This window comes from Dipodomys merriami, unplaced genomic scaffold (assembly GCF_024711535.1).
Source record: "Dipodomys merriami isolate MVZ:Mamm:240054 unplaced genomic scaffold, mDipMer1.0.p SCAF_59, whole genome shotgun sequence".
Classification (NCBI taxonomy): domain Eukaryota; kingdom Metazoa; phylum Chordata; class Mammalia; order Rodentia; family Heteromyidae; genus Dipodomys; species Dipodomys merriami.
In genome coordinates this window covers 6,708,567-6,723,507 of record NW_027206168.1, presented here as the reverse complement: position 1 = coordinate 6,723,507, position 14,941 = coordinate 6,708,567, and the positions used below count along the sequence as shown (strand labels likewise).

At 46.0% G+C, this 14,941-nt stretch overlaps 1 protein-coding gene across 3 annotated transcripts in view; it reads right to left on the bottom strand.

Annotated features, from left to right (window-relative positions):
* Ankfy1 (ankyrin repeat and FYVE domain containing 1) overlaps window positions 1–14,941 on the bottom strand; it is a 123,917-nt gene that overhangs the window by 85,327 nt on the left and 23,649 nt on the right. For 2 of the 3 annotated variants that reach the window (XM_070001742.1, XM_070001743.1), the window contains exon 2: window positions 6,247–6,439. In XM_070001742.1, coding sequence (XP_069857843.1) covers window positions 6,247–6,439 — 193 coding nt within the window. Of the gene's footprint in view, window positions 1–6,246; window positions 6,440–7,078; window positions 7,099–14,941 lie in introns of those variants that run through there. The other variant, XM_070001744.1, reaches the window with a different exon arrangement.

Genomic DNA, 14,941 nt, shown 5'->3' with positions numbered 1-14,941 from the left:
TTTCCACCCCTTCACTCTGAGTTTGTTTGTATGTTTGGCTGAGAGGTGGGTCTCCTGAAGGCAACAGATGGATGGGTCTTGTTTTCTTATCCAGTCCTCAGTTCGTTTTCTTTTAATTGGCGAATTCAGCCCATTTATATTAAGAGAAAGTATAGAGAGATGCATTGTTGTCCCTGCCATTCCGTTTTCCTAAGTTTTTCTTTTTTCCTTTCCTCCTGTGCTTGCTCAGTTAGCCTTTGAGTAACGCCTGTTTGGGGCAGGCCCCAGTTCCTGGCTGCTTTCTTCAGGTTGTGTCCCCCCTCTTAGAATTCTTTGTAATGCTGGCTTAATGTTTATGTATTCATTTAGTTTTTCTTTGCTATTAAAAGTTTTCAGTTCTCCATCAAATGTGAATGCTAGCTTTGCCGGGTAGATCAGTCTGGGTTGGCAGTTATTGGCTCTCAGGGCTCGTATGGTGCTTTCCCAGGCTTTTCTTGCATTCATTGTTTGTGTGGAGAGATCTGCAGTAATTCTTATTTTTTTCCCATTGTAGTATAGCTCCTTCTTCATTTTTGCTGCATGCAGGATTGTTTCCTTATTATTCAGATCTATCATTTTTACTATAATGTGTCTAGAAGTGTTTCTCCTGGGGTCTTGCTTATTGGGTGTTCGATAAGCTTTTGTGATGTAGTTAAGATGGTCGTTTTTGAGGTGGGGAAAATTTTCATTGATTATATTGTTAAATAGGTGGTGCATTCCCTTGCTCTGGAATTCCTCACCTTCGTCCACTCCAATTATGCGAAGGTTAAATTTTTTAGCATTATCTGCTTGCTCTTGAATATCCCTTTGGTTTGAGTAATTTTTCCATATCTGTCACTTTTTGGTCCAGTTGGTGTATTCTGTCTTCTGTATCTGACACTCGACCTTCCATTTCATTCACTCTGTTGACAGTGGCTTCTATTGTGGTTTGCATGGAGGAAATGGATCCCTTTATGGATTCAATGTTGGTTCTCAGAGTACTGATCTCACCTCTCAATGAGGTATGCATTACCTCTAATTTGGCGTTTATCTCACTTCTTACTGAGGTTTGTGCAGCTTCTATTTTTGCATGCATCTCTTGTTTGATACCCTGTATCTCTTTGGATAGTTCATCCTTGTGCTCTTTCAATTTCTGATCAATTTCTCGCTTTATTTCTTGAGTCATTGCCTCCAGCAACCCTTGGAAGTAGCCTTTGTCTTCCATTCCTGCTTTGCTCCCACTGGGGCTCTCCCCTGTGTGGCTGCTGGCTTTTGAGGTGAGCTTGCTGTCCTGGGTGGTGGTAAACCTTGTGATTTTTCTCTGTGATTTTCGCATGGAGGTTCAGGAGACTGCTCTTCAATTTTGTTTTGGTGTGTCTGTCTTTGCTTGGTTGCTGATTCTGTATTGGTAGAGAGAGTCTGTGCCTGATCTGGGTTCTGTTGGGAGCCTATTTCCAGCTGCTATTCTGACTTACTTAGGATTCTCAGCTCTCTGCTGTAGATTGCTGGCAGTTCCCGCCTTTGGAAGGGTTGAGCAGCCTAGACTGCTTGTGTTTGCTCCTACGGGTGCTCTTGTGAAGAACAGATGCTCTGGATGCACTCTCCCAAATGCTGGAGTCTGCTATGGGCTCCTGATGTGTTTTTGTTTATTTGTTTTGGGCTGGTTGTGGGCTTGAACTCTAGGTTTGGGTGCTGTCCCTCAGCTTTTCAGCTCAAGGCTGGCACCCTACCGTTTGAGCCACAGCACCACTTCTGACCCTTTTTGCTTTTGTGATGCTGAGGAATCAGATGCAGGGCCTCATACATCCAAGACTATCACTCTATTGCTGAGCCGCCTTAACAGTCTGAGCTCCTGCTTACTATCAGGTGCTGGCAGCCTGTGTTGCCCAATTCCCAGTCTAGGGTATATGGGTGGAGTTTTGGTGGGGTTTGGGCTTCTCTTGTCCTGGGCCTCCAGGTCTTTTGTTGTCACAGGCGTGCTTCCCGGGGGAGTGTTGTTTCCTGGTTTTCTCCCCTCTGTTGAGGCGTATGCTCAGCTTTTTACTTCAATTGGGAGGAGTTGGTTGTGTTGTTCAGGCGCCGGATCCCCGGGCCTGGTTCCGGCCCCAGCCTGGAGCGCGCTTGTTAGGCCTGTGCTGATGTGTATACCACCTAGGTTATCCAGCCTGGAGCGCACTCGTTAGGCCTGTGGTGATGTGTATACCACCTAGGTTATACAGCCTGGGGGACACAGTTCAAATTTCTTCTACTGTTGGTAGTCTTGACCCAGGGGCAATGTTCCTGGCTTGGGCATTTAAGCTCCCTTCCAGGGGTGCTCTTGCTCTAGCCTGGCCAGCTAAGTGTGCTCCACGGGCTGGTGGAGCTCTCAAACAGTTCCCAGTTTTAGTGGGTCCTGTGGTCCGGGTGCTGGGGTAGGGAGTCTAGGTCAGGGTCTGGGGATTCCCTCCAGCTCTGGTCTCCCTTGAGGGATACACTTCCCCTGTGGGGTACTCACCCTGGAGCTGGTTGTTTCTGTGTGGTGTAGGTCGTCAGTTGTTGTTGCAATCCGCGCTGGGTTGGGCGGTGGTGGCTCTGTGTGATTCTTTTCTGTCTCTGCCTCTGTCGAAGCTGTTGGGTCAAGAGTGTCCACGCTCAGGCAGCTTCTTCTCGGTACCTCTGGGGCCCAAGTGACCCCGCCGGGTTGTTGCGATCGTGATCGGGCGGGCGGGTGGTCTGCAGACAGGACCCTTTGTCGCGCCGAGCGGCTTTGGCAGGATGGAACCTCTCTGCTCGGGTGGAGAGTCCTGGATCGTTGCTATCGCGATCAGGCGGGCCGGGTGGTCTGCTGCAGGTCCTTTTGTCACTCTGCTGATGCTGAGCGGCTTTGGCGGGATGGAGCCTCTCTGCTCGGGTGGAGAGTGAGGGGTGGGGGTGGGATCCTCTTGGAGACTCCCGGCTGGTAGGTTTCTCTGTTCCTGGCGATCTGCTGTTCTGCAAACCAGTACCTGATGTTCTGAAAGTGGCCCCCTGTGTCTCTGCTGTTTCTCTGGGGCTCCCCCAGCCCCCGCCGGGCCGGCTGGCCGGCGGCTTGGCTTGGCGCACTGCCGCACAGCCAGTAAAGGTTGGGGGAGGGGTCTTCGCTTTTCTCTGTTTTGAAATTCTTTTCCTCTCTTTCTTTTTTTGTTATTCTCCGCCTCTGGTTTTTCTCTGAGTGTTCGTCTTTTTGTTGTTGTTGGTCTCTTGGGGAGATTAAGCGTTGGAACTCGAACTCTCTTTTTGGTTGGAGAGAGCTGTGGCGTTTCCCTACTGCCCCGTCGCCATCTTGGTCCCCCCTCCTGAGGATAGCAATTTGAAGCCAACAGGGGCAGAGATTCTTCTCTCCAATTAACCACCAAAAAGCTAGAAGTAGAGCTGTGGCCCACATGGAAAAGCCCTACCCTTGACCAAAAGAGCTCAGGGACAGCACCTAGGCCCCCAAGTTCAAGCCCCAGTACCAGTACACAGAATTTTTTTTAAGAGTTTCTTAGCTGGGCACTGGTGGATCATGCCTGAAATCCTAGCTACTCAGGAGGCTGAGATCTGAGGATCGCGGTTCAAAGTGCCCAGGCAAGAAAGTCTGTGAGACTCTTATCTACAATTAACCACCAGAAAACCAGAAGTGGCACTGTGGCTCAAGTGGTAGAGTGCTCACCCTGAACTGAAGAGTTCAGGGATAGCACCGAGGCCCAGAGTTCAAGACCCATGACCGAAAAAAAAAAAAAAAAAAGTTTCTTAAACATTCAATAGGAAAAATTATGACCTGCATTCATTCATCACAAATACAGTAATACAGTGAAGAACTACAGCAAGCTATCATTTTAAATCACTTATGGGACTAAACAGTTTTGTTCTCTTGAACTAAACATATGCATGAGTTTTTTTCCACATGATCCACAGAAAAAAACGTAAAACTTACATGTCAGTCAATTCAGTTACTAAGATGCAAATAAAAGTACTATTTAAATTCTTCAACACTACACGTGCTATGGGACAAAGGTGCTTTTTTACTACTCTGCTTTAGAAACCCATTTCCCAATTTAAATACATCATCTCAAGAGCTGTCCACTACAGGAGCTCTACTTAAGTATAGATAGTAACAGCCATTTCAATCTTTTTTAGATAAAAGGCAGGTTTTAAAAGCTGAAGGGAGATTTGCTAGAATCATGAAACCATACACAGCTGCTTAGGTAACAGAGACCAGAAGGGAACTTGCCCAGTCTCATTCTCATGGTCTCCTAGAGCTACAACATTTGAAATGTGGTCCATTGATGAGTGATATGGTAAACACCTCACTCTTGGAAGAGAAACTGGAGCACAGGAAAGACGTGACAGAAACAGACAAACGTGGGACTCCTTAGGCCAGTAGGAAGCAGAATTTTTTGCTTGTCCATGGAAAAAGGGTTTGAGAGGCAACCACATCTATACAAGATACAGAATTACGCACATTCACTTGTTTGTTTTCCACAGCCACCATCCCAAGTCAGTCCTTCACTGTTTCTGCTCTGGCTTGTGTACATTATAGGTATTCTCTCAGCTCTCTTCTCTTTATTTATTTTTTTTAATTTTTAAAAATGTTTGTCGGGGGCTGGAAAGGTGGCTCAGTGGTAGAGCGCTTGCCTTGTATGCATGAGGCCCTCTGTGTCCCTCCTATCTTTGAGCCCTTACTCAGCTACTCTCCTTACTTATAATATCATTGTCTTTACCTTGAATTCAATGTAGACTTTAGCATCTACTTCAAAACTCAATTTTAAAAAAGTGAACAGGGCTGGGAAGGTGGCTCGGTGGTAGAGCGCTTGCCTTAAATGCATGAGGCCCTGGGTTCAATTCCTCAGCACCACATAAGCAGGAAAAAAAAAGCCGGAAGTGGCGCTGTGGCTCAAGTGGTAGAGCACTAGCCTTGAGAAGAGCTGAGGGACCGCGCCCAGGCCCAGAGTTCAGGCCCACGACAGGACCCCAAAAAAAAAAAAAAAAAAAAAGGTGAATAATTATCCAAATACAATGTGTTTACACACTTATTTGCCTAAAATGTATTTATTATTTAATCCTCAAAACAACCCTAAGGTAAACACTGTAGCAATCCCATGCTACATATTAGGAACCTATCACTTGTTCTGTAACAGCCAACAACCCCTTAGGCTGCTAACAGACTGTGTGGCTCCAAAATCCACTCAACCATTATGCTATACCACACAGTGATTCCAGGATTCCAAGAGAACATGACCATTTCCTCTCTGAATTCCTAAGCATGTAAGCTAACTCCCCCATCTTCAAATAAAGTTGCCTTGATAACATCCTTGCCTCAATGAGTTTACATTCCAGGAATAATAATAATTTTTATTAGAGAAATAAATTTGGCCAGAAAGTGAATGAGGAAGAACTGGAGATGTAGTTCAAATGGTAAGGAACCAGAGCAAGGACATGGCCCTGAGTTCATACCTAGTACCACCAAGAAGAGTAGAGGAGGGAAGGGGAGGGGGCAGAGGGGAGGGAGGGGAGGAGAGAGGAGAAGGAAAGGGACAAGGACAAGGAGAGGGAGGGGGAGGAGGAGGGGAGAGGGAGGGGGGAACAGGGGGAGGGGGAGGAAAGACAAGCAAGCCAAAAAAGGAAGGGGAAAGGAAAGGGAAAGGGAAAGGGAAAGGGAAAGGGAAAGGGAAAAGCAAAGGGAAGAGGAAAGGAAAGGGAAGAGGGAAGGGAAGGGAAAAGGAAAGAGAAGGGAAGGAAGGGAAGAGGAAAGGGAAGCAGAAAGGGAAGAGGGAAAAATGAAGCTGAGCATCGGTGGTTCATGCCTGTAATCCTAGCCATTCAGGAGGCTGAGATCTGAGGATTGCAGTTCAGAGCTAGCCCAGGCAGGAAACTCTGTGAGGCTCTTAACTCCAATAAACCACTCAGAAATCCAGAATTGGCACTGTGTCTCAAGTGGTAGAGCACTAGCCTTGAGCTGAAGAGCTGGGAGACAGCACCCAGGCCCAGAGTTCAAGACCCATGACAGACAAAAAAAAAAAAAAAGAGAAAATGAATAAGGGTTATTTGGAGAAGAGGGAAAAGGAGAAAGGAGAATGGTAGAGAAGAGTAAGATTGACTATAACATATTGTAACATGTGTGGGAAGATAACAATGTATTCCCTCTTGTATAACTAATATAAGCTAAATTTTTTTAAAAAGTGAATGGAGAAACTGTCATGTGCTATGACATGGTTGAAGTCTCACTTCCCTTTGTGCCCAGGAGCTCACCTGTACTGTTCCTGCTCATAGAGGTTTGCCACTATCGTCAGTAAACGGCTGATGAAGGACTCACTGCTGTTTTCTTTGTTTGCTTGTGCAGCCAAAAGACTGCATCTCTTCTCTGTCTCTGCCAGTTTCTTCTGCAGCTTGACATACTCTTGTCGAAGAAGCATCAAGTGCTTCTCCAACTTAGCCACTTCTTCTGTAAGGGAAACAAAGAAGCAAGGATAAAGCAGGTGGAAAGCAGACAGCACTCCACATGGGAAAGCTACAAAAAATGAATAGCTACGTAACCATTCTACTAATTCTTGGTAACTCATACAGGTAAAGAATGGCTTTGTTTATGGTGCTGGTCAACAGTCTAAGAAAGTCAGAAACAGAGCTGGGAAGGTGGCTCAGTGGTAGAGCGCTTGCCTTGCATGCCTGAGGGCCTGGGTTCGATTCCCCAGTACCACATAAGCAAAAAGAAAAAAGCCGGAAGTGGCACTGTGGCTCAAGTGGTAGAGCACTAGCCTTGAGCTGAAGAGCTGAAGGACAGTGCCCAGGCCCAGAGTTCAGGCCCACTACCGGACCAAAAAAAAAAAAAGTCAGAAACACACATAAAAGATGTGGTAAGTATCTACTATGCAAATCTTTTAATGAAAAGGCCAGAAAGCTCAAGAAAATCACATTGGTATTTTTCAAATCACTAATAGTGCTATAGAACTTTCACGTTAAATGCTTTCTAAAAGCTTTACATGAATTCTCTCACGTAATCTCATGACAACCACATGTTGTATACACTATCACCCGCTATACTTTAAAGATAAGGGCACTAGAAAGCCAAGTGCTGATGGCTCACCTCTGTAATCTTAGCTACTCAGGAGGCTGAGCTCTGAAGATGGTAGTTCAAAGCTAGCCCAGGCAGGAAAGTCCATGATACTCTTATCTTCAATTAACCACTAAAAAAGCTGAAAGTAGAGCAGTGGCTCAAGTGGTTGAGCACTAGCCTAGAGCAAAAAAGCTCAAGGACAGTATCAAGGACCTGAATTCAAGTCCTAATACCAGCACCACAACCTCCTCCCCCACTACCATCCCCAGCACCCTTGGGGAAAAATAAAGAGAGAGATTACAAACTTGCTCAAGACCTCGGGCAAGCTTGTTGAGAGAAGGGCTGGCTTATGAGCACAGGCATTCCTATTCTAAGGCTATGACCTTATTAACCACTCCCCTGCTTTCCCTCACCATCAGGACAGTCCCTAATGGTTCAGACAGAAGCAAGTCATACTCCACAGGTGAGCTAGAAAAGATTAAAAAGTTGGAGCTGGGTGCTGGTGACTAACACCTGTAATACAAACTATTGAGGATCTGAGGATCCTCAATAGGATTCCTGCCAACATAGGCAGGAATGTACGTGAGGCTTTTTTATTTTTTGTCAGTTGTGGGTCTTGAACTCAGGGTCTGGGCACTGTCCTAGAGCCTCTGTGCTCAAAGCTAGCATTCCACCACTTGAGCCACAGTGCCACTTCCTATTTTTGAGTGGTTAACTAGAGATGAGTATAAGTCTCTTATCTATAATAAATCACCAAAAAGCTGGAAGTGAAGATGTGGCTCAAGATGTAGCTTACTGGTAACAAACAGCATTAATCTTGAGCAAAAAAACCTTGAGAGAGCTGGGAATGTGGTTTAATGGTAAAATACTTGCCTCACATGCATGAAGCCTTGGGGTTTGATTCCTCAGTACTACATACATAGAAAAAGCCAGAAGTGGGCTGGGAAGGTGGCTCAGTGATAGAGCGCTTGCCTTGCATGCCTGAGGCCCTGGGTTCGATTCCTCAGCACCACATAAGCAAAAAGAAAAAAGCCGGAAGTGGCGCTGTGGTTCAAGTGGTAGAGCGCTAGCCTTGAGCTGAAGAGCTGAGGGACAGCGCCCAGGCCCAGAGTTCAGGCCCCACGACCAGACTCCCCCCCCCCCCAAAAAAAAGAAAAAGCCAGAAGTAGAGCTGTGGCTCAAGTGGTAGAGTGCTAGCCTTGAGCAAAAGAAGCTCAGGGATAGTGCCTAGGCCAAACAAACAAACAAAAAAATCTTGAGAAAAAAACCTAAGGGACAACACCCAGGCCTTGAGTGCAAGTCCCAGGACCAACACACACACACACACACACACACACGAACACACGAACACACGAACACGAGAACTACTGTACTTGTTTTTTTGGTTTTTTGGGTTCTTTTTTTTTTGCCAGTCCTGGGGCTTGAACTCAGGGCGTGGACATTGTCCCTGAGCTTCATTTGCTCAAGGCTAGCATTCTACCACTTGAGCCACAGTGCCACTTCTGGCTTTTTCTGTTTATGTGGTACTAAGGAATCAAACCCAGGGCTTCATGCATGCTAGGCAAGCACTCTACTACTAAGCCACATTCCCAGCCTAAGAACCACTGCATTTGATTGATTAAATCCAACACGGGAGCTGAGCATGAAGGCAGGTTTACTACTGAGAAAGCTGAAGGGAAGAGGATCAAGAATTAGGAAGACTGGGGGCTGGGAAGGTAGCTCAGTGGTAGAGCGCTTGCCTTGCATGCATGAAGCCCTGGGTTCGATTCCCCAGCACCACATAAACAAAAAGAAAAAAGCCAGAAGTGGTACTGTGGTTCAAGTGGTAGAGCGCTAGCCTTGAGCTGAAGAGCTGAGGGACAGTGCCCAGGCCCAGAGTTCAGGCCCCACGACTGGACCCCCCCCCCAAAAAAAAAAGAATTAGCAAGACAGTCATGAAAACAAAAAAATAAAACAAAACAAAAAAGCCAAGCACAGTGGCTCAGATGTGTAATTCTAGCTACTCAGGAGACAAGAGATAGGAAGGATCAGGGTTTGATGCCAGCCTGGACAAAAAGTTCATGAGATCATCTTACCAATAAATAAAAAGTTGGGAAATAGTTTGATGCTGTAATCCAAGCTACAAGTATAAATAGGAGAATCACAGTCCAGACTGGCCCAGGCATAAATGTGAGACTCTATTTGAAAGGTAACCGAAACCAAAAATGGCCTGGACATCTCAAGTGCAGGAGTGCCTGCCTAGCAACCCCAAAGTCCTGAGTTCAAATTCCAGTACACTGTAAAAAACATTGACCAGTGTCTACTGGGTGCCAGTCACTGGGCAATGGTAAACAAAATGAGATACATTTGCTCTCAAAACTTTTAATTACTGGATAAAATGAATACAAATTAAATGTTTCTGGTTTTCTTTCTCTTTATTACTGGGGATCAAACTCAGGACTTGGTACATGCAGTAGTTGAGCCATACTTCTAGCCCTCTCCTTTCACACCTTCTCAGTAGTAAACCTGCCTTCATGCTCAACTCCCGTGTTGGATTTAATCAATCAAATGCAGTGGTTCTCAGGCTGGGAATGTGGCTTAGTAGTAGAGGGCTGTGCCATCATTCCCAGAGTAAATTACTTTTATTATAATTTATAATAACCAAAACAATCAAATACAAAGCTACAACTTTACCTTAAGAGTGTAAAAAGTAAAAAACAGAGCTTTGATAGTCTGTCAATACATACATTTTAATTTAGTTTCTCTGAGGAAGTAAACAGTCATGACATATCTTTCCCTGACTCTGGAGTATTTGTGGGGCAGAGGTTTGGGAAGTCAAGCAGCTGCCCAAATGGTACCTCTATAAATCAGTATCTCTCACTATGAACCACAAGGTTACTGTTTTCATCTCTGAGCTCTCTCCCTACCAGATCCTCCAAATCCTATAGTGCTTTTAAGTCCATCTCCCGTCCAACCTGCTTCCTTCTCAGTAATGTCCCCATAGCACAGAGCTACTGCCAACAACTCTAACAACTGTAACATAGTCTGTGTTGGAAGTATCCCCAAAAAGTTCATGTTGAAGGCTTATTCCTCAGCTTGTGAAGCTACTGGGAGGTAACAGAAAGGGACATCTTAGCAGGTAGAACCTAGTGGAGGCAGCAGATTACTAGAGGTGTGTATGCCCTTAAAAGGTAAAGAGTAATTTCTATTTTGTCCCTGTATGTCCCTCTCTCTCCTCACCTTCCTTTTGTTCTCCTTAAGTGCACAGCTTTTCTCTACCACTATTACCTAGCTACAGGTACCCGATGATCAGATAATCATCACAGTCCAACAAAAGTTCAGCAAGAAAGTCCATAAGACTCTTTATCTCCAATGAACCACTGGAAAACCAGACGTGGTGCTGCTGCAGCAGCAGGGCCATGACAGCGACAAGGAGGGGGACAGCAAGCTGGGTACCTGAGAGCAAAAGCTGCGGTGCATGTAGATGAGTAAGACCTTTGATGGGCCTTGCAGCTGGCCAAGATGAACTGGGCAAGCCTTCGTCAGGGCCTTCCTGCCTCTGGATGAGCTGGAGAAGCCCATGGAGACATGAGCGAGCCTGATCAGAGAACAAAGCATTCACGCCAACTGCACAGACATCGGCTATCAGATGCTGCTCAAGATGGGCTGGGTGGAGGGCCAGGGCATCAAGAACCCCATGAACATGGGGGCCACCTCACTCTCCAAGAACAACGAGTGCGAGGCTTGATGAAGACAACGCCAGCCTGCCACTGTGGGCCCAGCTGGCTGCACTACTCTGGGAGGCCTTCCTGCTGTCACAGTAAAACTCCAGTCAGTAAAGTCCCAGGGCTCATCCCCCAAAAATAAATAAATAAAAATAAATACATAAAATTGTTGGTTAGAGTCCAGGCCTTGGTGGCTCACGCTTGTAATCCTGGCTACTCAGGAGGCTGAGATCTGAGGACTGCAGTTCAAAGTGAGACTGGGAAGAAAAATCTCTGAGACTCTTATTTCCAATTAACCACTCAAAACCCAGAAGTGGAGCTGTGGCTCAAAGTGGTACAGAGAAAAAAAAGCTCACGGACAGCACCTAGGCCCTAAGTTTAAGAACCCCACAATTGACTCTCTCCTTCCCTCTCTCTCTTTTTATTTTTATTTCATTGTTTTTTTCTCTCCCTCTCTTTCTCTCTCTCACACACACAAGCGCACATACATACACAGACACACAGACACACACACATTGATGGTAGAGCAAATCAATACTTACAATGATCCTATAATATTTTCTAACCAAATCTTGGCAAGTTGAACTTGAAATTATACCAAATCCCCACGTGGACTCAGCTCAGTGTTTTTTATTCTAGTGTGAGAAATTTAGACATCACTGGATCTGAAGAGTTCTTCACAGTGAACACAGAAGCGCATTCATGTGAATACCGTATTTATACTCTTCACTATCTTTCCTAGAGAGACAGAATGGAAACAATTGGACTTCTTTTTCTTTTTGCCAAGGACTTGTCTGGACTGTGATCCTCCTACCTATACCTGTGGTCTAGGACCAGAGATGTGATCTTACTAACTTTGTACAAACTGTCAATAAATGTCATCTTTCTGATATTTGCCTCCTGAGTAGCTGTGATTACAGATGTGAACCACCGCACTTAGCAGTGATTAAGCTCTTAAACAGAACTTTTAGGGCTGGGAAGGTGGCTCAGTGGTAGAGTGCTCAACTTTGCATGCATGAGGCTCTGGGTTCCATTCCTCAGCACCACATAAGCAGAAAAAGCCAGAAGTGGTGCTGTGGCTCAAGTGGTAGAGTACTAGCCTTGAGCTGAAGATCTGAGGGACATCACCCAGGCCCAGAGTTCAGGCCCCATGACTGACAAAACAACAACAACAACAAAAAAGAATTTTTAGATGTGTCACTAGGAAATGGAGAAGGACATACAGTTAAGAGTAACAGATTCCAAGAAGCCGCCTGAGGCACCAGACCCGCCCGATCGTGGTCACAACGACCCAGCAGGGGCCACCCGGGTCCCAGAGGCACAGGGGGCTGCCTGCAGATCATCTGCGCAGAAGCCGCCTGAGGCACCGGCGTCAGACCCACCAGATCTCTACAACCTGGCATTCCAGAGACACAGGGGGCTGCCTGCAGATCAGCCGCGCAGAAGCCGCCTGAGCGTGGACACTGTGGACCTGACAGCTTCCATAGAGGCAGAGACAGAAAAGAATCACACAGAGCCACCATCGCCCAGCCCAGCCCGCAACCACCCCAACTGAACTCGGATTGCAACAGCAACTGACGACCTACATACAACACAGAAACAACTAGCTCCAGGGTGAGTACCCCACAGGGGACAGTGTATCCCTCAAGGTAGACCAGAGCAGGAGGGAATCCCCAGACCCTGACCCAGATTGCCTACCCCAACACCCAGACCACAGACCCACTAAAACTGGGAACTGTTCGAGAGCTCCACCAGCCCGTGGAGCACACTTAGCTGGCCAGGCTAGAGCAAGAGCACCCCTGGAAGGGAGCTTAAATGCCCAAGCCAGGAAAAGCGCCCCGGGTCAAGACTACCAACAGTAGAAGAAATTTGAACTGTGTACCCCAGGCTGCATGACCTAGGTGGTATACACAGCAGCACAGGCCTAACGAGCGCGCTCCAGGCGGGGGCCAGAACCAGGCCTGGGGATCCGGTGCCTGAACAACACAACCAACTCCTCCCAACTGAAGTCAAAATCTGAGCCTACGCCTCAACAGAGGGGAGAAAAACAGGAAACTGAACCCCCTGTGAAGCACGCCTGTGACAACAAAAGACCTGGAGGCTCAGGACAAGAGAAGCCCAAACCCCACCAAAACTCCACCCATATACTCTAGGCTGGGAACTGGGCAACACAGGCTACCAGCACCTGATAGTAGGCAGGAGCTCAGGCTGATAAGGCGGCTCAGCAGTAGAGTGATAGTCTTGGATGTATGAGGCCCTGGATCTGATTCCTCAGCATCACAAAAGCAAAAAGGGTCAGAAGTGGCTCAAATGGTAGGGTGCCAGCCTTGAGCTGAAGAGCGAGGGACAGCACCCAAACCTAGAGTTCAAGCCCACAACCAGCCCAAAACAAACAAACAAACAAAAACACATCAGGAGCCCATAGCAGACTCCAGTATCTGGGAGAGTGCATCCAGAACATCTGATCTTCCCAAGAGCACCCGTAGGAGCCTAGACAAGCAGTCTAGGCTGCTCAACCCTTCCAAAGGCGGGAATTGCCAGCAATCTACAGCAGAGAGCCGAGAGTCCTAAGTAGGTCAGAACAGCAGCTGGAAATAGGCTCCCAACAGAAATCAGATCAGGCACAGACTCTCACTACCAATACAGGATCAGAAACCAAGCAAAGACAGACACACCAAAACAAAATTGCAGAGCAGTCTCCTGAACCCCCATGCGAAAATCACAGAGAAAAATTACAAGGTTTACCACCACCCAGGACAGCAAGCTAACCTCGATAGCCAGCAGCCACGCAGGGGAGAGCCCTAGTGGGAGCAAAGCAGGAATGGAAGACAAAAGCTACATCCAAGGGTTGCTGGAGGCAATGACTCAAGAAATAAAGCGAGAAATTGATCAGAAATTGAAAGAGCACAAGGATGAACTATCAAAAGAGATACAGGATATCAAACAAGAGATGCATTCAAAAATAGAAGCTGCACAGACCTCAGTAAGAAGTGAGATAAACGCCAAATTAGAGGTAATGCATACTGAGATCAGTACTATGAGAACCAACATTGAATCCATAAAGGGATCCATTTCCTCCATGCAAACCACAATAGAAGCCACGGTCAACAGAGTGAATGAAATGGAAGGTAGAGTGTCAGATACAGAAGACAGAATACACCAACTGGACCAAAAAGTGACAGATATGGAAAAATCACTCAAATTAAACCAAAGGGAAATTCAAGAGCAAGCAGATAATGCCAAGAAATTTAACCTTCATATAATCGGAGTGGACGAAGATGAGGAATTCCAGAGCAAGGGAACGCAACACCTATTCAACAAGATAATCAGTGAAAATTTTCCCCACCTCAAAAAGGACCACCTTACCTACATAACAGAAGCATATAGAACACCCAACAAGCAAGATCCCAGGAGAAACACTTCTAGACACATTATAGTAAAACTGATAGATCTGAATAATAAGGAAACAATCCTGCATGCAGCAAAAATGAAGAAGGAGCTATACTACAACGGGAAAAAAATTAGAATCACTGCAGATCTCTCCACACAAACAATGAATGCAAGAAAAGCCTTGGGAAAGCACCATACGAGCCCTGAAAGCCAATAACTGCCAACCCAAACTGATATACCCGACAAAGCTAGCATTCACATTCAATGGAGAACTGAAAAATTTTAATAGCAAAGAAAAACTAAATGAATACATAAACATTAAGCCAGCATTACAAAGAATTCTAAGAGGGGGGACACAACCTGAAGAAAGCAACCAGAAACTGGGACCTGCCCCAGACAGGCATTACTCAAAGTCTAACTGAGCAAGCACAGGAGGAAAGGAAAGAAGAAAAACTTAGGAAAACAGAATGGCAGGAACAACAATGCATCTCTCTATACTTTCTCTTAATATAAATGGGCTGAATTCGCCAATTAAAAGAAAATGAACTGAGGAATTGATCAGAAAATAAGACCCATCCATCTGTTGCCTTCAAGAGACCCACCTCTCAGTCAAACATACAAATAAACTCAGAGTGAAGGGTTGGAAAAGGATCTACCAATCAAATGACCCCAGTAAGAAAGCAGGTGTAGCTATCCTGATATATGACAAAATAAACTTTTCATTAAAATCAGTACAGAAAGACAAGGACGGACACTACATATTAATACAGGGAACAATCAAGAGGAGGATATTACCATC